The following is a 24,227-nucleotide window of genomic DNA, read 5'->3' as shown; positions in this document are numbered from 1 at the left end:
TGCCTTCTCCTGGTCATTGTGTATGTCCAAATATGCCTGCATCCAAATATATGTCCATTATCTAAATATATGTCCAAAACATTGTCCAAAATATATGTCTGGGTCAGTCTGTGTAAGCAAAAAATATATTTCTTAGAATTGTTCTAGTTCCATACATGTCAAAACTTATGTCAGACACATAAGTGGTTCTTTTTGGGGGGTGGAGTAATATGAGGCAAGAGAATATATAATCAACAAAACATCTGCCATAATATGCATATTTGATCATGTTACATAAAATGGTTTTCCCACAGGTAACCTTTGATGTATCTTGGTCTCCAAACTGTGTAGGTAGGAGGTGCTATAATTATACTGGAATTGCAGATGCTTGTGACTTTCTCTTTGTGATGTCTTATGGTGAACGAAGTCTGGTCTGGTCACAATGTATTGCAGGAGCCAATTCTCCCTATACTAAGACATTAACTGGTAAGAATTCACAAAACAATCATTTATCAGCAATATTAATTCTATAACCTCAAACATTAAGATAATATTTTAGTATTTCTAAGTCATTTGTATACCTTTCCATTTGTAATGCTTTCTTGAAACATATAAAAACCTCTTAATTTGAGAGCTTTAAAGTTTACAAAGTTTTAAAGTTCTGAAGTTTTCAATTACCTCTAAAAAATCTTGGGAGGTAGGTGTATTATATTAACCCTCTATTATAGATAAGATGAAGGGTGTTAAGTTCTCATGATTGCACAGCTATTAAGTATTATATGGTTGGAACTCAAGCAGGTGTTCTAACTTCAAGTCAACACTTGTCAGAAAGTTACACAAAGAAGATATTTGCTGACTTAGAATTTGATGGAATATTTTTGTTGAAATAACCAATGTTAAATAATTTAATAGTAAAGGTAGCTATAATGTGAGTACCTATTATACATGATTGATAGGATTGGCTTTATCTTATTTGGCATTTACTATTAGTACCCATGCTACATTAAAAATTATATTCCTATTAGAATTAAGAGTACTTCTGGGGCTTCCCTGGTGGCGCAGTGGTTGAGAGCCCGCCTGCCGATGCAGGGGACGCAGGTTCGTGCCCCGGTCCAGGAAGATCCCACATGCCACGGAGCAGCTGGGCCCATGGGCCATGGCCGCTGAGCCTGCGCGTCTGGAGCCTGTGCTCCGCAGCGGGAGAGGCCGCAGCAGTGAGAGGCCTGCGTACTGCAAAAAAAAAAAAAAAAAAAAAAAAAAAAAAAAAAAAAGAGTAAAATGTTTATTGGATAATAAAAGAACTTGCTTATAAATATAGTAAAATACTGATAAATCCAGGAACCAAAATCAAGTTCTTCTTTAAGCTTGTAATTTGTTTAGAAAATCTTTCTTCAAAATACTACCTACAGCAAGAAGTGTATATTTTTTATTTCAATTACTTTTATCTATAATCTGATTTGAATCCACTATTTATATAATTAAAGCTATGAAAGAAAAGGCAAAATATATTTTTTCAGATTTTCCTTATTTTTCAGCCCCAAAATGACTTGTTTTGTGAAATCAGCTGATTCTGATTCATCATTTATCAACATTATTCCAGGTATATCCCCAAACTTCTGTAGGGCAGAATTTCTTAAACCTGAGACTTCTGGTTTAGAAAATTAGAAATTAAACTCTGCCAGTTTAGGGAATCACTTTGACACCAATGAGATTCTAAATATAAACTAAATATAAACTTAAACTAAATATAAACACAAACTGCATGCTAGTATACCAGAATATGCTTTTATTTCTTTTTTTAAGATTATCGAAGAAATGAAAACACCAAATTTTAAAATTCTATATTATAAAGTGATTTAATTAAAAATATAAAACTATATGGAACTTTTAACTCAAGATTTTAACTATTTTCCTCAGCCCTATATCCAATCCCTCTGCAAGTTTTACTGGTACCACTGCCAAAATACTTTGAGCATCTACCACATTCTCCCTTCTTCAGTGCTACATTCCTAGGCAATCCACTATCATCTTTTGAAAGCTGTATTATCTTTCTAACGGTCTCTCTGCTTCCATTCTTGCCCCTCTACAGGCTATTCCATACCGCAGTCATCCTGATCTAAGATATTTAAAAAATCACATAAATCCTTAGTTTAAAAATCCTCTGATGTCTTCCGATATTACTTGTATTGATAATAAAACCCAAACTCCTTGACTTGGCCTATCTGTTCCTTGCTGATCTTTTGATTTTCTCCCTCTACATTCCTCCTTATTTATCACACTCCAGCCGTATTGGTCTTAGTTCAGGTCCTTAATTCTGCAAGCTTATTTCTATCTCTGTACCTTGATTTTTAGTGTTCCTCCTGTTTGGACTCTTTTTACCCTGTCTCTTCACGTGCTTACCATTTTATTAATCAAATCTTAGTGATATCTCCTCAAAGAAGCCTTCCTTGAAAACCGCAGCTAAACCATCTCTCCTGCCCCACCACTCTTTACTGTACTCTTTTAGTTGACTTTTCAGCTCTAATCAGTAGCTGACATTGTCTTACTTATTTATTGTTGGTCTCCTCCCATTAGAGGCAAGCTCCTTAAGGGCAGGGCTATGTTTGTCTTGTTTACTGCTGTATCCTCAGCATTTAAAACAATGCTGAGAACTGAGGTATATAGTAGGCTCAATAAATATTTGACGGCTGATACATACCTTTTATCATGAAACATTCCTGTTGAAATAGAAAGTGACCGATGATTCTCATTTTATAAATAGAAGGAGTGAGGCAAAAAGAGGAGAAATAACTTGCCTAAGTATAAGATTATTCTAGTATTAGAATCCTTGTCCTGTGATTTCTAATCCATTGCTCAAATCTGTCTGATAAAATTGCTCTTTTAAACAGCACAACAAGGCCAAATCATTGCCACCACTTCTGGGACAACACTAATATTATGAGGTAGAACATTAAGAAATACCTCCTGACGCTGTCTATAACCTCTAGTCAGATCTAGTACTGAAGCAATAATTTTGCTGTAAATTGAGAATCCTAAAAGCAGTTAATTCCATATATACCTTTTACCCTTTTTATCCTCAAATACAACCCAAAATGCAGGCCTCTCAAATTATTTAACATCGCTCAAACCATTATCCTATACTTTCTCCACCCTGGCTCATTTTTCCATTTCTACCAGTTCTAACAACATTGTTTCTAATTCTATTGCAAGGAAACTGTCTATTTTTCCTACCTCATTTCTCTCATTCATTCACTCATCCAGTCAGTTTAGCAAAGCAGACACACACACATACCACAAAAATTGAGCATCTAGGGGACACTAAGGGGCACAAAGAAGGCTTCAAGAGTGGTATCTTAGCTGAGATTGAATGACTGGTAGGAAATAACCAGGAACTGGGAAGAAGGGGGTAGAAGGAGAAGATAGGAAAAGAAGATTTAGGTGGCAGAGGGGAAAGAATGCCTGAAGGCCTACAGCCAAGAGGAGGCACACTTCAGATTCTAGTTCATCTACCTTTTCCTGCAAGCCTTTCTTGACCTCTTCCATCTAATTTAGGTGTTCTTCCTCTGTACTCCTATGCATAGAATTTGTAATTCCTTTATCATAGCAGTCATCAGTACGTATCACTACTGCTTAACTTGATCATCATTTCCCCACTGGACCATAAGCACTTTGAAGGCAGAGACAAGATTATGTTGGCCTATTAGTATCACCTCAGCCCCTGGAACAGTGACTAAGATCAGTAGGCCCTTAATAAATACTTATTTAATAAATGAATGTTGAAATGAATAAACAAATGTCCATTTTAAAAAATAATTGAATTTTAATAAAAAGCATGGTGCATTTATTGTATAGAGTTGAACAATGATTTCATCTTTCCTATAGTGAATTTATATAAGTAGTGTACCACTTAAACCAGTAAAATAGTAAATATTATCATTTTATCATTTATTCCAAAGGCATAAATTCTGTAAAACGAGTTTCCTTTATAGTGATAAAAGATATGTAATAAACTTTACCATGATATCGCTTTAATTTGCCTTGTTCCAATAGCCTTTCAACCTTTTTTATTAGTTCTTCTCTAATTCTTTCCAGATATCTTCTTTCTTCCTTTACTTGTTTCATTTTTTCAATAATATTCTCTCCTAGAAGATTATAACCCATACTCATCAATGTCTAAAAGCTAAAAGACGGCTCATATCCTAAAATATAGAGTATAAAACTAAAAAATGCTTACAACAGCAAGTCTGAATTTTACCCCAAACTCTGGTTTTCTGGCTGCAGTACAGCATGTGCCATGATGGAAAACACTGAGGAGTCATTTCAGTATCTATAGGGGATTTATATATATGTAAACAAAACAGTATGTCTCTTCTGCATTTATATACATGTATGGAAACTAGGCAAAGCTCATGTAGTTATACCTCTTGTTTTAATTCTTTAAGTAAATTTATCTTGGGACCGAAGTTATTGTACTTAAATCTTACATGGAAAAATGTATATTTTAGAGTACATATTTAAAAAGCAGAAATAATATTAGTGACACACATATGCACTAATCAACATAACAGTCGTAGACTTTAAAATACTTTAACTTCTTGTGGTAAAACATACATAATTGACCATTTTAACCATATTTAAATGTACAGTTCAATGGCGCTGCATGCATTCATAATGTTCCACAACAATCACCACCCCTTTATCGCCAAAACTTTATCTTCCCAAACTGAAACTCTGTATGCATTAAACAATTAACTTCTCATTAACATTATTTAACTTTACCTCACAGAATCATCTGTACTTACATCTGTAATTATGGTATCATCATACTTACTCTCAATCTGTAATAACGATATATCAGTTATTCCTGGAGAAAGAGCAGGTTGACAAGGAACTGAAGTAAAATCAATAAGGTCTGGTAGGCTGATGTACTCTTTTTTAGCTAGCTGTAAGCAAACATGATAATCAGTAAGATCTGGTAGGGTTACACATTGTTTTTCACCTATTTGTAAACATCTGGTAATGCACAACAGTAATGCATTTTTTTACTTGTATGGTGATGAACTCCCAAATCTGTCTTTATAACTATAGACCCTCTCTTGTGCTCTAGCTTCTCCATTCCACTGGACATTACTTGGACATTATACCACAGGAGCTTCAAACTTAAAATTCAAAAAGAAGAAAAAAAAAGAATCCATATTCCTTTCTAAACATGATTTTCTTCCAAGATTTCTGATTTCAGTTACTTGTTATGGCAACTTTGAAATGTTTGTAAGATGGCTATTGAATTTTTTTCATTTTGAGCCAATTTTGATCATGTATATTTGCTTAGAAAATTGGAGATCCTAGCACATTTTTAAACTTTAGCATACATTTTATTCTGATAAATTTTATCACCTCTGTATTTGTGTTATATTGCCTTCATCTCACCTAATTTTTGTGTTTCTACCCTTTTTTGATGAACTACCTCAAGCCTTACCAATGTTAATGTTTCTGCCACTACCACTTTATAGACCTTGAATTGTTTTCAATTCTACCAGGCTTATAACTTCTGTAACTTATTAGCTTCTACTTTTATCTTCATTAATCCCTTACCCCTACTTTGTTTTATTATTCTTTTTCTATTTTATTGCATTGACCTTAACTTACAAGGTCAGGTTCCCACAGGATAATGGCAGCCACTAAAATCTCTCCACGCATGCTCTCAACTACTATAAAAAGAAAGCAAATACAATCACCCATAATTTATGTCTGTAGAATAACTAGGACACAGAATCCTCTAATTTACATATACTTTAATTTACATGTAAGTGGGGAAAATAAACACCCTAGACCAGCAGAGTGTGCTTAGGAGCTCACACCTGAGCAGAGTCTGATGGGAACTATGCATTAAAGAGCACAATACACAGATAACACAGTAAGCATCAACCACAATTTAGTCTTAAAGGAGAAGGTCCTGCATGTGGTGGAAGAATACTGAGTAAGTGTACCAAATGGTAAATCAAAGCTCTTTCTATGAGGAATCTAAAAGAAAGGGGCTTTTAAAATGTAGGGGGCCAGAGGTGGTAATTATGGGAAAACATAGCTACTGGGTGAGAGGAAAAATCTTTGGAAGCAAGAGATGTTCGTCAGGGCTAGGTGGTAAGAGAAAAGAAGGTGGTCAAGTTAAGAGCTCTGCTGAATTAAATTAGCAGGAAAGAATACAAAGAAAAAAGACCACTTCCCTTAAGGCCCCATTTATTTTAAAATACATAAATAAATAACTGCATTTCACTATAACAACAGGAGATAGCTTTCCTAATCTATTGATACAAGCTAAAATAAACCACCAGAACACCTGTTTCTCTACAAGAACACCTGTTACTGATTCAGAAAAATCCAACACAAATAAACATACACAAAATCTACAACATAATATAGCATCCATACAAAGTTACTTTTTGAAAACCCTGAAAACTGAGAACTAAAACAAAACAAAACCAGCAGCCAAGAAGCAGAGGAAAAATTAACAATATTCCCAACATAGATTAAATTAAATTAAATCATATCATTTTAGGTATTAATGAACACCACAAATCACAAATTAAGAAACTCAGAATAAAAATGGAAAAATAACAGGAAGATGTAAAATGGAAATTGACCAAACTGAAGAAAGAAATTAAAGAAAAAACAAAACTGTCTCAGAAATGAAAAACAGGTATCCACAAAGGAACAGATATGACCAAAAATATAGTAAGCATAATAGAGAACAGAAATAAAAGGAGTAAAGAAAATTAAAGATAAATAAAATAGTAAACTAGATCAGAGAGAAAGCAGTAGAGATAAAAGGTAAAGAAGAACTAGGATAAGATCAGTTGAGGTCTTTGAAAAAAAACAACAACAAAAAAAACCATGGAATGGATCTGCTATTTATATTGTTTTCTAGAGTTATAATTTCTTGAAATAAAAGAAGTCCTGATTTCCATACTGAAAGGGCCCACTGGGTACCCATAAAAACCAGACCTAGAACTCTCAACTGAAATATAGCCTGATAAAACTACTACATATTAAAGGAATCCTCTGGCCTTCCAGACAAAAATAACCAAGCCAATTTACAAAGAAAAGAAAATCAGTTTGGCATCATACTTCTTAACAGTAACATATAAAACAAAACATCAGTAGAGCAACATTTTAATAAACTCAAGGAAAAATTGTGTAAGCCAAGGATGTTACAGCCAATCAAGCTATCCTTCAAGTATCAAGGCTCTAAAGCAGGGATGAGCAAACTTCTTCTGTAAAAGGCCTCAGAGTAAATAATTGAGGTTTTGTGGGCCACATATGGTATTTGTCATAATTCTTTTTTTCAACTTTTTAAAAATGTAAAAAACATTTTTAGGTCCCATGCTTCACAAAACAAGCTGTGGGCCTTGTCTGCCTATTCCTGCTCTAGACAAAATTTTAAATATGTAAGACGTAAGGAAATATCATACCTGGGAGCTTTTTTTTTTTATAAGTAGAGCTTTACCCAACGAAGAAATGATTGAAAAATCTTGTGTAAAAGAACTGGCAGTAAGTGTTGAACATATTTAATTATAGATCTAAGACTAAAACAAAGGTGAGGAGGATAAGACAAGAAGCACAGCCCATAAATGTTCTGTTCTTTAACAAAGTAGAAATAACACAACTAAAAGTATATGAGAGGAGAAAGGAGGGGGAAAGATGACTTTTTAATTGCCTTGAATTTAAAGATAGGAGTCAGAGGATAATTTTAGAGGTAACAAATCAAAATCAGAAGCATAAATTTTAAAAAAAGGAAAAAGGAGGGTTAGGAATATTAGCATAAATTTGTATCAGCATAAAGGTAAACACTAGAATGAGATTCAGATTTCCTAAGTACCAGGAGTGGCGGGGGGAGTGCAAATAAACCACATAGTAACACATAGTAACTATAACATAAAGTAAAATGAGAAATCTGAGGTCAAATATATCAGTCCTATCAAAAACATAAGTGGACATAACTCATCTACTAAATGAAAACGACTTTCAGACTGGCTTACAAAGGGAAACCCAACTCTAGCGTGTCTGTTATAAAGACATACCTAAAACAAAGCAATTCAGAAAAGTTGGGAAAAAAAGTAGGGGAGGAGTATAGGGGTATACCAAATAAATGTAAACAAAAAGAAAGGAGAGGTTAATATCTTGATATGCAGTAAGGGAGAATTCAGGTCAAAAAAGCATTTAATGAGTCAAAGAAGGGCACTTCATAATGCAAAAGTGATAATATTACTATTTGCATGAGAACAACTTTGTGCCAAATAATACATAGAAATCTAAATAAATCAAAAACCACAGGAGATGTAAGGATAAACAGTAACATACTAATAACAGAAGATTCTAATATACTATTCTCAGTCCAAGACATAGAAAGAAAAATGTAGAAAAAAAATAAGGATATGGAACACTTAAACAACATATTAAACAATGTAGATTATAGACAAGGCACAGAGTAGGGGAAGATATTTGCAATGCATATAAGCATCAAAGGACTACCCTCCAAAGTGTATTAAAAACTCCTACTAATCAGAAATATATGGCAGGCAACACAATAGAAATACTTGAAAAGGTAGTTCTCCAAAAAAGTTATCAAAATGGAGTCTATAAAATATAAAAATATGATCAACTGTATGGGTAATCTGGGAAATGAAAATTCAAGCCACAGTGAAATAGCATTAAGCACCCACCAGCTGGAAAATTTTTAAAGTGTGAAGACAGCATATTTTATTAATATCTAGCATCAATAAAACAATTATTTGCTGAATATGGCATGCTTCTGCTCCAAAACTCAAAGGCTCTGAGCTGTGATTCTCCTCTCAGGACTTGTCTCAGACTCCATTCAGCATTCCAACCAACATATCATATATAACCAACAACCAACATATGTATTCTAACATATCAAGCATCACTGGACCAGATGGATATTAGCACACAACTGGCAGCACTGCTTGCTGTGCCTCTTGGATCACCTTGTGAGCCTTCTCTTGCTCTGGGCCCACTCAAAGTTGGCAGTCTTTTAGATTACTTGATTAAAAAAAAAAAAAGATTGGAGCCATGCATCTGAATGCAGTAAATCTCCAAATTCCAAACAGGTCCATCAAGTGACTCATTCTTCATGGTAGCTGGGGCAAGATACAAAAACCTGGTTTTTCCTTTAAAGGGCATACCTCAACATGTCCCAGATCATGAAACTCCCAGAAATTTCACTGAATTGGCAGGGTCCTGAATTTTGAGGTTTATCTCCCCTACTCTAACATTTAAGGTTAGAAAATTTAAGACATTTTAATCTGCAGTTCCATTTCAATTTCAGTATAAATATTATGGTGCAATACCACATCTAAAAAAATTCAGCACTATTTACAATAGCCAGGTCATGGAAGCAACCTAAATGCCCATCAACAGACGAATGGATAAAGAAGATGTGGTACATGTATACAATGGAATATCACTCAGCCATAAAAAGGAATGAAAATTGGATCATTTGTAGAGATATGGATGGACCTAGAGACTGTCATACAGAGTGAAGTCAGAAAGAGAAAAAAAACAAATACCATATATTAATGCATATATGTGGAATCTAGAAAAATGGTACAGATGAACTGGTTTGTAAGGCAGAAATAGAGACATAGATGTAGAGAACAAACGTATGGACACAAAAGGAGGAAAGTGGCGGGGGTGGTGGTGGTGGTGGGATGAATTGGGAGATTGGGATTGACATATATACACTAACATGTATAAAGTAGCTAACTAATAAGAACCTGCTGTATAAAAAAATAAAAAAATTTTTTTAAATTTAAAAATCATACCTGATTGTCCTCTCTTCTAATGATATTAGTTCTATCATCTTCATTTTTCCAAAGAAACTGACTTAAAGGGGAATGACAGATTTGAAAGTCACATTAAAAAATGATTCCATGAATATTAACTTTTCATATTTTTTATTTGATATTCTATAAACACAAATATAACATTAAAAATTTTAAAAGTCTGCTTGAAACCATTATATTATCTTTCAAACTTGTTAATGATCAACATAAACTACATTTAGCATGAGTTATAAAACAATATTTCACTATATTATAGCTAAATTCAAATCATAGTCCAATGTCTATAGCAAGGTAAAATAACTGGAAATTTTGTAAATATACTTTGCTTATAGTTCTTTTGTGAATAATTGTTTATAAAATTCATTATCTTAATTTCAGAAGACTATATGCAAAACTGTTGTCTAAGTACTATAATTTTGAATGAAATGATACCAATGTGAAACTCAAGCATGATTAGTTTACTCAAAACCAGGAAGATAAAAGAGGCAGAAAAATTAATTCTAAGAAAGGCAAATGAAGACAGAAATTTTTCTGTCATTAGGTTGCCCCTGATGACAAAAGGATTGTAACAGAATAAATTTAAGCAATAAATTATCCCTCATTATGTTGGAAGGGAATATTAGTATATAACAGTAAACATCAGAATCAAGGTAATTTTAATTAAAAATGTCACTAACTTCACTCATGTCTTTGTTCTAATTAGAAGTCTTTATAATAGTACCCTGGATATCTCACTCTAGATTATGACACGTAGAATCAACATCCATATTAATTACCTTTTTTGCCACTAAAATAATCATTATCTGAATCTTCCTGTGAGCCTGGCAATTCAGAATTTCCAATTTGATTATTTCCAGTCTGACTTTCATTTGGACTGGCTTTTCCCCCAGCTGATGTTGATGCCCATCCATAGCAAAGAAAGTTCATAATATTAATACTAGAATAAAATTTTGTTTTTTTATGTACATACTATATACTCTTATCCCATGTTTCAGAATCTCTATGAACTTTACTCTTCCAAACTGAATTTCATGAAACTTCAGTTTATGCAAAAGGAGAATTCTTTGGTAAATTCAGTTTGGGAAAAATTGGATTAAGCAATCCTAACAGAACACAAATTCCCCCACCCACACACCCCTATGGCAGGACTTCTCTGTTTTTATGTACAATATGAATCTGCAAGAGGGGGTAAGTTGGGTTTTATTCAAACTTTGTTGTCTTCATAAAGCTTTTGCCAAAAGCATCTTTTAGGAGTATTCTGAGGATCCTTCTCTGGAAAGTGCTGGGTATAAATACAGAGCATATAATGCCATTTGTTATTTCACATACATTTTCATTTATAAAATCTCCCTTCATTTTAACAGAATTTCTCCATATAAGAAAGCCACACAATGTCTTTAAAACATTAACACTAATGTTCCACATGATCTACATGAACAAGAGATCCATGAACCTGGTAGTATTAATGCAGATTTTTTCCCTTGGGGAAATCAATTTTTTTTAATTTAGAAAAAATTGGAGTCATATTAGTGTTTGAAAAGTCATTTTACAAGAGTTGCCACAGTATTTTGCAACCTGAAGCCCACACTGGTTTAGTTTTAGTCAGGTTGCTACCACTTATTTCCTATCTGGCACTGGACTTAGTCATATAAAGACAACAAATAGGGATTTTCTAAAAGATATATTCAAGGCAAAGGAACAAAAAATAGATATATCAGCTGTTTAAAACTGATAGTAAAATACCACTCCCCGACCTGCCCCTAAAAAGAAGCAACAACGGAAAACTCAGTAGATTCTGAGTGACATTTTGATAGGAATATATGACATGTATCTCTTATTCCTAATAAGTTTAGAGAATGATGCAATGCACCATTCAATACCTATGCAACTTAATAAGAAAGCAGGTCTATTTACTTTTGAAAAAAATACAGTGTTTTGAGAGCTAGAGTAGATATACATATAAAATGTTATAGATTCACAGAAGGAGGAGTGATAACTGTGAAACTATGTTTTTAACTGTGAGATGTTTGCCTGGCAAAGAAGAGAGAAAGAGAAATTTAAGCAAAGAAAATGGCATTTGCAAGACAAAGTATTGTACTAATGTATATAGCATTTTTGACAATAGTGAAAAGTTCAGTATTACTCTAGAACAGTGTTGTAAAGTATGGGCTTCAGTCAAATACACAAGAATTCAGGTCCTGGCATTATCACAGTGGGTGTGATCTCAGGTAAGTTATTTCTCTCGCTTCAGTTTCCTTATCTCTAAAATGGCATAGTGCATGTAAAACGCTTTCAGCACAGTACCCAATCCTTAGAAGTCTCTAGACTTCAAGTTCTGATTTCCATTCCATTGCATTTCCTAATTCAGGTCTTTATTACCTCAGTCTAGTCTCCATATTGTCACCTACATTGTTTCTCTAGAACTGAAATCCAATCAAGCCACTCCTGTTAAAAAATTCAGATGGCTTCCCACTGCCTACATTTTAGCTTTGCAAACAAGGATCTTGCAGTTAAATCCCTACCTACCTCCAGTTGTACTACCTGGTACTTCTTCCTCCCCCTCCTACCACCTAACTATAATAATAATAGTACTCTTACTAATAACAGCTAGAAATTATTGAACCAGCTACCACATTGAGCAAATCCTGAAAGCTCCATTCATATCATAATCTACGTGAAGAAAGTCTTCTGGAGTTAGGCAGTGAACAACATACATGTCCCAACATTTGCAACTCTGGGTCTGAAGTCAGAGTATGAAGAGCTCTCTATGCCATCTTAAGGATGTGGGCTTTAAGTAGTAATCAGTGAATCTTTCAAGGGTTTTTAAGTAGGGAGATAAATAATCTAACTCGTAACAAGAAGAATGATGCTGACAGCATTCTAGAGGACAGATTAGAAAAAATATAAGCAAGGAGGCTACTTGAGGTGGTTTTTAAGGTTCTTTTAACCTAAGAATCTATCATTCTATTATACAGTAAGGAAAGTTTCAAAGCTTGAAGTCTGAACACCTGGAAGAATGATGAAACCAAAGAAATAAGTCAAGAAAGTATACTGGTTTGGAGGCAACAACAGAGTCAAGGATTAAACATGTTAAAGTTGAGGCATGTCAAAAACGTAGAGATGCGTAGCACTGGGAAAGAACAAAAGATAACTAATGAAAGGGACTATCAATTTTAATACATAAAAATAAGTAACACAATACTTCTTTTCTTCTTCATTAAAGGACCTGTAAAACATATTGTGCATATTTTTACCAGTCATATTTGATAATACCACAATGTTAGAGCTCAGATATTTTGTATTTTCATGCATTACTAAAGAGCAATCTGACAATTTTAAGAAACTGCACAACTGTCATCAATAAATGGTAGTGTACATATGGAAAAAATTAAGTAACTCTATCTCACATCACACATAAAAATTAATTCCTGGTATATTAATGAACTAAATGTGAAAAGCTAACCATAACATATTTTTAATATAATACAGGGCCCTATTTTCATGATCTCAGGGTAGAAAAGGGATTTTTAAAGAAGACATAAATAGCACTAACCATAAAAGAAAATGCCAGCAAACTTGACAATATTAAAGAATTGCAGTTCTACTTTTGCTGAGGATGTAGAAAGACAAAACAGTGCACCCACCCAAACAAAGAGAAAAACATAAATATTCTATAAAATAATAATAATTCTTGAACTCATCAGAGAGTTGAGGTTACAAGGAATCAGATACCAATTCCCTTCAAGGAGAAAATAAATTAATTGTTTCATCTTCGGCAGAGCATAGGAGGAAGAGGTAACTCCATTAAAAGAAGTAAGAAGAAAACACCTAAAATTTTAAGGAATTCTAAAGGCTAATGTAGGCTACCAAGATAGTCTGGAATCTCTAGGATCCCCAGACACAAAAGGCAGTCAATACTTAACAGCAAGCTCCTTTCCATGTACCTGTATCATATGCTCTCGAGAAAGACTGGGGACAGGGCAGGAGACTCAAAAGAACCAACAATGACACACAGGTATGAAACCCCATCCTTCTTAACACTCTCTCACACAAAGCAAGAGTTTTAAGCCAATGGGGAAGGAGCAGGAAACTCTCCCATTGCAGGGCCCAGACAAAAATCCACTGGCTTTGAAGGAGGAATAGAAGCAAAAGCCATCAAAAAAGCAGGTAACTCCCCTCCCACCAATCTTAGCCTTGTAAAGTCTTACTATTGAGGAGGGGGTTAGGAAACCCTCCCACCGCCAGTCTTAGGCAAAGGCTAAGGAAGGGTAGAAACAAAAGCTGGCAGGATCATTGTGAGCCCAGGATCACAAACGTATACATCATGGGTTTACAACCATTGGGTTAGGGGAAAGAAATTCTCTCCTAAATATAAAAAAGTCATTTTTCCCTTATTTTTTAAAATTTTAATTAAATTTTTTTTTTGGCTGTGTTGGGTCTTCATTGCTGCACGTGGGCTTTCTCTAGCTGCAGTAAGCAGGGGCTACTCTTCGTTGCAGGGCACAGGCTTCTCATTGCAATGGCTTCTCGTTGTGGAGCATGGGCTCTAGGTACGCAGGCTTCAGTAGTTGCAGCACGCAGGCTCAGTAGTTGTGGCACACAGGCCCTAGAGAGCAGGCTCAGTAGTTGTGGCACACGGGCTTAATTGCTCCATGGCATGTGGGATCTTCCCAGACCAGGGATCGAACCCGTGTCCCCTGCATTGGCAGGTGGATTCTTAACCACTGTGTCACCAGGGAAGTCCATGTTTCCCTTATTTTTAATTCCTTTAAAAGATAACTCACAGTATAAAGTAAAAATGGTAAAAATGTATTATGGAGTTTGTAACATATATAGAGGTAAGATGTAGAACAACAGTAGCACAAAAGATTTGAGGAGAAATTAGAAGTATACTGCTGTAATGTTCTTATACTATATATGAAGTTGTATATAATTTGAAAGTGTACTTCAAATTAAAGTTGTATAATGTATATCCTGGAGAAACTTTTTCTTAAAGGGCTAGACAGTAAATATTTCAGGCTTGTAGACCATTACAGTCTTTGTCACAACTACTCAACTCTGCCATTGTAGTGCAAAAGCAGTCACTGACAATATGTAAGTGAAAGTGCATGCATGGCTGTGTTCCAGTAAAAGTTTATTTATAAAAAACAAGCCATAGCGTATGGATTAAAATAAAGCAAAAAAAAAAATAGGTGTTTGCTGACCTCCACCCTATGGTAACCACTAAATGCTTTTTAAAATGAGGAATAACTAATGAGCCAATGGGGGAGATAAAATTGAATCATAAAAAACTACTCTATCAAAAAAAAAAGCCAAGAAAACAAGAAAAACAGAGAAAATAGAAGAGATGAGACAAATAGAAAACAAATAATAAAATGGTAGATTTAAAACCAATAATTACGTTAAATGTAAATGGTCTAAAGACCCCTATTAAAAGGCATAGATTGTCAAACTGGATTAAAAATTAAGATCTAAAAACATGCTGTCTACAGGAAACCCATTTTGAATATAAAGTCAGACAAAAGTGAAAGAATGGAGAAAGATATACCATGCAAACACCAGTCAAAAGAAAACTAGGGGCCTCCCTGGTGGCGCAAGTGGTTGAGAGTCCGCCTGCCGATGCAGGGGATACGGGTTCGTGCCCCGGTCTGGGAGGATCCCATATGCCGTGGAGCGGCTGGGCCCGTGAGCCATGGCCGCTGAGCCTGCGCGTCCGGAGCCTGCGCGTCCGGAGCCTGTGCTCCGCAACGGGGGAGGCCACAACAGTGAGAGGCCCGCATACCGAAAAAAAAAAAAAAAAGAAAACTAGAATGACTATATTAATATCAGACTAAGTGAACTTCAAAATAAAGATCATTACCAGAGATAAAGAGAAACATTACATAACAATATAGGGGTCAATTCATCAAGAAAACATAATAATCCTAAATGTGCATACATCTCATAACAGATCTTCAAAATACATAAGACAAAACTGATAGTTGAACATGTCAACACTCTTATCTCTGTAAGTGTTAGAGCATGTTGACAAAATTTAAGAATTCCTTTCAGGGCTTCCCTGGTGGCGCAGTGGTTGAGAGTCTGCCTGCCGATGGAGGGGATACGGGTTCGTGCCCTGGTCCGGGAGGATCCCACATGCCGTGGAGCGGCTGGGCCTGTGAGCCATGGCCGCTGGGCCTGCGCGTCCAGAGCCTGTGCTCCGCAACGGGAGAGGCCACAACAGTGAGAGGCCCGCCTACCGCAAAAAAAAAAAAAAAAAAAAGAATTCCTTTCATCAAAATAATCATAATGAGAATAAAAAGACAAGCCACATAGAAACTAACACAACATTATAAAAAACTATACCCCAATTAAAAAAAAAGACAAGCCACAAACTAAAATCTAGAGTGAATTATAAACAAATACACACACACACACACACACACTAGAAAAAACATCTGTACATAAAATGAATCAATATTTAAAAGAATATAAAATGGGCAAAACACGTGAATGAAAATAAATCCAAATGGTCATGAAATGTATGAAAAAATGTTCCAGCAAAGAGAACCACTAGAAAAGAAAAATAAAATATTTGGAATTAAAAATTCAGTGTAAGCGTTTAATAGCAGATTAGACACAGCTAAAGAGAGAATGAGTAAGGTAGGTTTGGAAGAAAGATCTGAACAAATTAGCCAGAATGTAGTCTGATACAATGGCGAGATTATGGTTCAACAGGAACATTCAGACATTGCTGCTGGGTACAACCACTTTGGAAAACACATGGAAATTATACATGTGCATACAATGCTAATCCTAGGTACACTCTCTTGAGACCCTCTTGCACATGTACATTTAGGAGTCATATATAAGAATGTAGTAAATAGCGTATTTGTAATATCCCCAAATTGTAAACCAACTGTCCATTAGCAAAATAGGTAAATAAATTATGATACAGTCATACAATAAAATGTTATACAACAGTAAAAAGAAATGAAATAGTATTATACATGACAACATGATTGAATCTTACAATTACAGTATCAAGTAAAAAAGTCTCAAATAAAATGCTTTCAATATGATTCTGTCTAAATAAAATTCAAAAGAGACAAAACTAAATTATTGTTAAGGAATACATATCCAGGTTGTAAAACTATAAAGAAAAGTAAGAAAATAATTATCTCAGCGAATCAAAGTGGTAGTTATCTCTATTGGGGAAGGAGGAAGATGTGACCAGAAAGAGACACACAAGGTTGGAAAGTTCTTATAAGAAGCATAGTGAAATATGCCAGTCAGAGAAAGACAAATACTGTATGTTGTCATTTATATGTGGAATTTAAAAAATAAAACTAATGAATATAAGAATAACAAACAAACAAACACATTACATTAGAAACAGCCACTAAACTTCTAAAAAAAATAACAGGATAAATGCATGAAGCTGTATTTAGAAAAATGTTGCTGCAGCACTATTCATAATAGCAAGAACATTAATACAAGGTTATATAAACAAATATACCACAAAGGAATTCTATAATGATGTAGATCTATATTTATTGGTATGAAATGTTTATGATATATTCTAAAATAAGAGGATTTAAAAGAGTTTGTATGTGTCCCCATTTTTTTTTTTTTTTTTTTTTTTTGGCGGTACACGGGCCTCTCACTGTTGTGGCCTCTCCCGTTGTGGAGCGCAGGCTCAGTGGCCATGGCTCACGGACCCAGCTGCTCCACGGCATGTGGGATCTTCCCGGACCGGGGCACGAACCCGTGTCCCCTGCATCGGCAGGCGGACTCTCAACCACTGCGCCACCAGGGAAGCCCTGTGTCCCCATTTTTTAAAAATTAAAAAATAGTTATATGAGCAAGAACTGAAAAAAATTGGAAAAATATACACCAAAATACTAACAGATACTAACAGCTATCTCTGGATGGTGGAATTATTGTTAATCCTTACTTTCTTCTTAATACTCATTGATCATTCTAGAACTTTTAAAAATGAGCATACACTAGGCTCTCACTTAAATTATACTTTTTTTTGGTGTGAAGCACCAAGAAATTAATACTATTTAAAAATTACACTTACACAAAATTCATAGGATTAAATACTCTCAACCAAATATTTTTTGGGGTTTTGTGCAAGTATCAATAGCATAGTTCAAGGACTTGGCCAGTAGCCCCGGGTATAAAATATGATACTACTCACAACTTTATGTAGGGTAATTGCCTACTTCATTAGCTACCTCATCTTGTACTTTTCAGGACTAGTGGGATTCTACTCTGAATTTTTTCCCAGGTGTTTTTTCATTTAATCTCTAATTGATACCATGACTAGAAAGCCATATTTAACATTGCAGGGACATACCTAGATAAAGAAGGAGGTAAAGACTCTCACTGAGCATATTAAATGTACATAAGGTTAAAGAAGGGGTAGGTTTGGAATATCACTAGGTATAGTATAAACTTAGAATGTAATAATTTATAATTGAAGATGAAGAAAAATGCAACTGGTTAAGAATAAGTGTAGTTTGCATCTGTAATGAATGTTGTCATTATTTTGGGGGAGAATTCATTTAATTCATAAATGTTTAGTATATTTGCTTTTCCATCACAATTTATTTGCTGTATGCAGTAAGGTAAAAAAATTCAACTAACTTTTTTTCAATCGATTCTTAGAGTGTAGTTCCAGCTTTATTTATATGTTTATAAGTTTAATTTTGATTTCTTTAATTACCTACCACTTTTTAAGAACTGAATTATCAGTAAATTGGTGGGTGTAACCATATAAAAAATTTTAAAGTCTTTGAAATACAAATGTCTCCCAACATTAAAGTTGTTTTGCTTTGGTTTGATACTGTTTTCCTGGCTAAGATGCTTCTGAACTACTATAATACCAAGATTTTATGAAACAATAACTTCTTCTCTCCTTTAGCCTTAAGTTTATCTGAAACTATTATAAAAGGTGGTAGACTTTATTTAAGTGCTGTAAGTATTTTGACTTTACTTGATTTTTAAATTTTATTTATTTTTTTTTGCAGGCTCTAGAGCACAGGTCAGTAGTTGTGGCGCATGGGCTTAGTTGCTCTGCGGCATGTGGGATCTTCCCAGAACAGGGCTTGAACCCGTGTCCCCTGCATTGGCAGGCGGATTCTTAACCACTGCGCCACTAGGGAAGCCCTGATTTTATTTTTATTTTTGAACAATACTTAAATTGTCTTTTTTTCCTCCCAACTGGTGAAACTATTTTTTAAAATCCCCATATTGAATTGTAGCTTTCCTTTTATACTGCCTATATTCGTAAGGCTAGATTTGCCCAGAATTTGCCCAGACCTGACTGTTAAAATGTACTATAACAACTTCTTTGTCTTTCCCATTCCAGTTGAAATCACCTTCTTCCTGATCCTTGTTAAGAAGCTTTTTCAAAGTGTTTTCTAAACAACTGGGATCTGTTCCAGGTTCTTCCTTTGACAAAGTTACACTAAGTGGTCTGTGTATTATTCCATCAGCCTCAGCAACACCATTATTAGTCTGCTGCACATCTAAAGAAACTGCTGATGATGCTGAATACATATTTCCTAAATGATCCATTATAGGAAGCAAATATAATTCTGATTGAAGAGCCTAAAACATACAGGAAATTTAAAAGAATTAGTTTATACATTAAAAAATAAGTTAAAAAATTAGTATAAGTTTAAAATGTCACATTACATACATATGGAGGAGCAAATGATTTGAGTTTCAGTTCTGATTCTTGATTTGCCTTCACCTGGAAATAAATGAGGAGATAATTAAAGCTTCTGTAACGTTTTTCAATTACTTTTACCCTCACTTTTTTGCAGACGGCATACTTCTGTGACATAAAAATCCAATTAAAAAGCTAGTAACTAAGGCTATATTCTAGAAAACGTAGAATATAATCCTATTTCTATTCACTGTACTAAACATAATAGAAATTCTATGTCATTTAATAATAATAATTATGGCTATCACTTGCATGGACTTACTATGTGCCAGGCATTATTCTAAATGCTTTACATATAAAGCTCAGTTAATCCTCACAATTCCATGTGATAGGCACACATATTGTCCGTAGTTCACAGACAAGAATGAGGCAAAGAGAGGTTAAGCATCTTGCCCAAGATTTTATAAATAGGAAGTTTTCAAGTTGGGATTCAAAACCAGGTAATCTGGTTCTAGAATCCAACTTTGTAAACTTTATTTCCTAAATATTCAGCCCATAGAGGTAATTTGTTATTCATTCATTCTTTCAACAAATATTGAGGTATACTATGTGTCAGGTAGTGTTCTACATGGTGGGGATACAACTGTAAATAATGCAAAGTCCCTGCTCTCATGTAGCTTATATTCTACTTGGGAGAGCAGATGTTAAATAAATGTGATTTAAGATAGTGATATGTGGGCTTCCCTGGTGGTGCAGTGGTTGAGAGTCCATCTCCGATGCAGGGGACACGGGTTCATGCCCCGGTTCGGGAAGATCCCACATGCCGCGGAGCGGCTGGGCCTGTGAGCCATGGCTGCTGAGCCTGCGCGTCCGGAGCCTGTGCCCCGCAACGGGAGAGGCCACAACAGTGAGAGGCCCGCATACCACAAAAAAAAGCAAAAAAAAAAAAAAAAAAAAAAGATAGTGATATATGATTTATGAAAATAAAACAGAGTGATGTAATAGAGAGGAATTCAGAGAAAGAGTATCTGAAAACTAGGTGGTCAGAGAAGGCCATTTTTGAAAGATAGTAATTGGGCTGAGAACTGAATTATGAAAACAAGAAGCAAGCTATTTGAAAATCGGGGGAAGTGATTTCCAGGCAAGTACAAAGATGATAAAATAGAAATGAGTTTGCTGTATGTGAGGACCAAAGGAAGATTTTTGTGGCTAAAGTGTAGAACCAAGGAGAAAATAGTAGTAGATGAAATCTGAGAGGCAGCCTGTTCCTGAGACTCTCCTTATCTCTTGCCTAACCACTGCAAAAGTCTCCTGGTTACAATTCCTGTCTCTAGTTTCTTAAGGCTCTCATCATGTCATCTTTTGCTCAAAAACTCCAAAGCTTCAGAAAAAAAAAAAATCCAAATTCATTAATCTGGCATTCAAGACCTTCAATAAACAACTTTTACAACTTGTTGTCTACTATTCCCTTTCACACAGTCAATGCTCTAGTAAAAACCGAACCACTCACTTTTCCCTAGAGTTGCCTCCTTTGCGACTTCTGTGCTCATTCTATTTTCTCTGCTCAGAAAGCTTCTCCCACCCAACATCTTTGCAAGATCAAACATTTATCTGTCAAAATCTAAACTGATGATCACTTTTTCCTTAAAGTTCTCCATCTCCCTCCTTGTCCTGCTGGAAGCAGTCTCTTTTTCTTCTAAATATACAGAATATGCTATTTTAATTATTTATGTATTTTATCTTCACCACTATACTGAATATTCTTTAAGAGCAGGATCCATAGTCAATTCTTTTTTCTCATTTTGTATACAGAAAAACATCAATAAATATTTGTTGAAAATATTATAATAAAATATTGATATTAGAAGCATTTTAGAAGTTGGCTTAAATTGCCATTAGGTCCCTTCCAATCTAGAATTCTGTGATTGGTATTTTGCAATTTTACTTATCATGAAAAAGAACAAAAAGTTATGAGGGTTGTTCCTTTCCTTCCCTGATTAAGGAAAACTAACTTAATGATCAGTAAATTAATATTCTGCTATACTAAACAGAACTCTAACGACAAAAACTTTAAATCTACCTACTGAGCCCAAGAATTCCACATAGCAAATTCCTTTATAGTTCTATTTTGGGGGGAAATTTTTTTTTCCCATTGTCATTCATTATTTAATTTTTTCAATAAACATTTAAATGTCTCTAAGTGCTAAACACCTTGTTAGGCACTGGTTGTAAATACAGTAGTGAATAACATAAAGTCCCTGCTCACAGGGAGCTACAGTCTAATGGCAGAGTTATGTTAAACAAATAATCGCATAAGCAAATACCTAATAATGATATGTTAACTAGCATAGAATAGGAACATACTGCATTTTAAAGGGTTTAAATATGGAAAAATCTTGATTAAAGAAATAAACCTTATATAAATATGAAAAACCAGAAGCTTTGAGATCTAATGGTTTGCTGGATTGAGAATTTCAGCTTGGAAAACTCTCTATTTAGAGAATCCTGCCACTCAAGCTACAAATAGGAGTATTCAATAGAGAATAGCTGGTTCCCACCCCCTCAAATACAGTACGTTGGAGTCATATCATTTCATATCAAATAAGGCTAGTTGTGACCTCAATGAGAATCCATTTTTTTCCACAACCTAAGTACTTGTTTAAAAAGTTTTTAAACGCTATTATTTAAATTTAAAAATACATGATCACATTTAAAATTAGTCTTTCTTTTCTTCCCAAGGAAATTCACACAAAAAAATACTCCCATATTTTAGTGCCCCATAATATGCCAGAAAGGACCATCTTTTCTTTGATGACCTGTGTGCTTAATGATATTTCCATTTCATTATGATTGAGATCACATATTGCACAGTATGTTAAAGAGTTGAGTTGATAAGCATTTAAGAAATAAAATTTGTTAAGGTATGCTTTTCTTTAATCAAAAGGAAAAAAATTAAGAAAACTTACTACAGCTAGATTATTTCCAATGCCTTTCAGAAATAAAAATTTTTCTGCAACAGGATCTTCACCAAGGAACTCACCAAGTTGCTCCCTCAGCGCTTGTAAAGTAAGGTGAGGAGATACTCTGAAATATCATGACATTGCCTTATAATGTAAAATGAAATATATTTCAGCTGTACTAAAGATTTAATAACTTTAGTCACTTATTGTGAACTAAGACTAATTTTATGTATCATATATAACTTAATATATTGTGTTTCTACATTTCCTGGTACTTTGTAGGCCTGAAGCCTGTAAATATTTTTTTAAATAAATGACTAAAAGTCATTTAATCAATAAAATCATTGTTTTAAAATTATGCAAATGAACAGTTTATAAAAGTCCTTTTTGTACTAAAAAGGAAAATGCTTGTCTACTTTTCTCATCTACCTTCATATTTTTTGTTAAAATAAAACTTGGCAATAAAATTTACATAATTTTATACATATATTAAAGAAGGATTTAGCCACAGATATTTTGGAAGTTTGACAGGATTAGCTAGTGCTTAAAATTTTCTTTGATGATCAAATGTTGTCAGATTCCACATCTTTGCTCACTGGGGATATGTCATTCCTCAACATCTAAAATTTAAAGCCATCACTTATGCTCTTGTTATGAGTTCTTATTTTTCTAGGATCTTATGGGAATATTATATAATTAATTCATTCAATTAACAAATATATATTGAGCCCCTCTTTGTGTCAGACATTGTTCTAAGGGCTGGGGATAAGGCAATCAACAAAACAAATATCTTTGCCCTTACAGACCGTACAATCTAATGGTGGGAGTGAAAAATTAACAAAATAAGTAAGAAAAAATTTAATTCATAAGACACTGCTAAGTACTATAGAGAAACATAAAGCAGGGAAGGGAGAGTACCCGCAATTTAAAATACACTGATCAGAGAAGATATACACAAAAAAGTAATATTGGAGCAAAGACGTGAAGGAGATGAGATAGCATATGTAAAGGCAAAAAAAGCATTTTAGACAAAATAAACAGGAAATACAAGGGTTCTGAGGTAGGATCATGTCTAATGTGTTCCAGAACAGAAAGGAGGTTAGTGTGCTTGAAGAAAATGATGGGGAAAATTAGGAAGACTGAGGTGTCCTCAAGAAAAATAACAACAGGCAGTTAGATCACACAGTGTCATGTGTGTTTCTGTGAATGTGAAAAAAAATGTATATATATATATATATATATATATATATATACACACACACACACACACACGTGTGTGTATTCTGTTTCTATTTTTAAATAGTTAAGTGAAACAGTCATTGTAGATATACTGGTTTAATCGGTATTCACAGCTCTTCAACAGGTTTCTAATTTCAGATAATTTCTCTCTTAATTCTCTTTGGGTATAGCCATAGTAATACACAGGTTATACTCTGTTTTCTAGGTGGCAGTACTATGGCTAAGTGACATCTGTTCCTATAGTACTTTTTAACTGTTATATAGCACTACCTATTTATAGTATTCATTAAGTCAGGGACTGGATCCATCATATGAATAAGATATTTTTCACTTAGAATTTTTGAATTTCCAGAAAGCATTTTTCTCTGCAGAAAAAAAAAAAGATTGCTTTTTCAGGCACATTGTAACATGACTACAAAATATTTGCCTTATAAATCCAGCTAAAATTAGTTAACAACTTCTATTGAAATGGTATTTAACTGATAGTTCCAAGATCCTTCAGGGACATAAAAAACATGAAGTTCCACTAAC

At 34.3% G+C, this 24,227-nt stretch overlaps 2 protein-coding genes across 4 annotated transcripts in view; both read right to left on the bottom strand.

Annotated features, from left to right (window-relative positions):
• The window catches only part of LOC132480585 (transmembrane protein 258-like), a 49,598-nt gene that overhangs the window by 14,385 nt on the left and 10,986 nt on the right, over nt 1–24,227 (bottom strand). For 2 of the 3 annotated variants that reach the window (XM_060084924.1, XM_060084903.1), the window contains exon 2: nt 19,528–19,581. The exons of the other annotated variant lie outside the window; for it this stretch is intronic. The gene's annotated coding sequence lies outside the window, so the exon portion shown is untranslated. The remainder of the gene's footprint in view (nt 1–19,527; nt 19,582–24,227) is intronic. 3 annotated transcript variants of the gene reach the window in all.
• The window catches only part of SPATA1 (spermatogenesis associated 1), a 28,222-nt gene continuing 4,379 nt past the window's right edge, over nt 385–24,227 (bottom strand). The window contains 10 exon segments of the mRNA XM_060084889.1: nt 385–445; nt 3,996–4,121; nt 4,811–4,922; nt 9,816–9,879; nt 10,615–10,726; nt 19,205–19,436; nt 19,528–19,581; nt 22,464–22,581; nt 24,124–24,145; nt 24,148–24,226. Coding sequence (XP_059940872.1) covers nt 417–445; nt 3,996–4,121; nt 4,811–4,922; nt 9,816–9,879; nt 10,615–10,726; nt 19,205–19,436; nt 19,528–19,581; nt 22,464–22,581; nt 24,124–24,145; nt 24,148–24,226 — 948 coding nt within the window. The 3' untranslated portion in view covers nt 385–416.

This window comes from Mesoplodon densirostris, chromosome 2 (genome assembly GCF_025265405.1).
Source record: "Mesoplodon densirostris isolate mMesDen1 chromosome 2, mMesDen1 primary haplotype, whole genome shotgun sequence".
Classification (NCBI taxonomy): Eukaryota; Metazoa; Chordata; class Mammalia; order Artiodactyla; family Ziphiidae; genus Mesoplodon; species Mesoplodon densirostris.
This window is presented reverse-complemented; position numbering and strand designations above follow the sequence as displayed.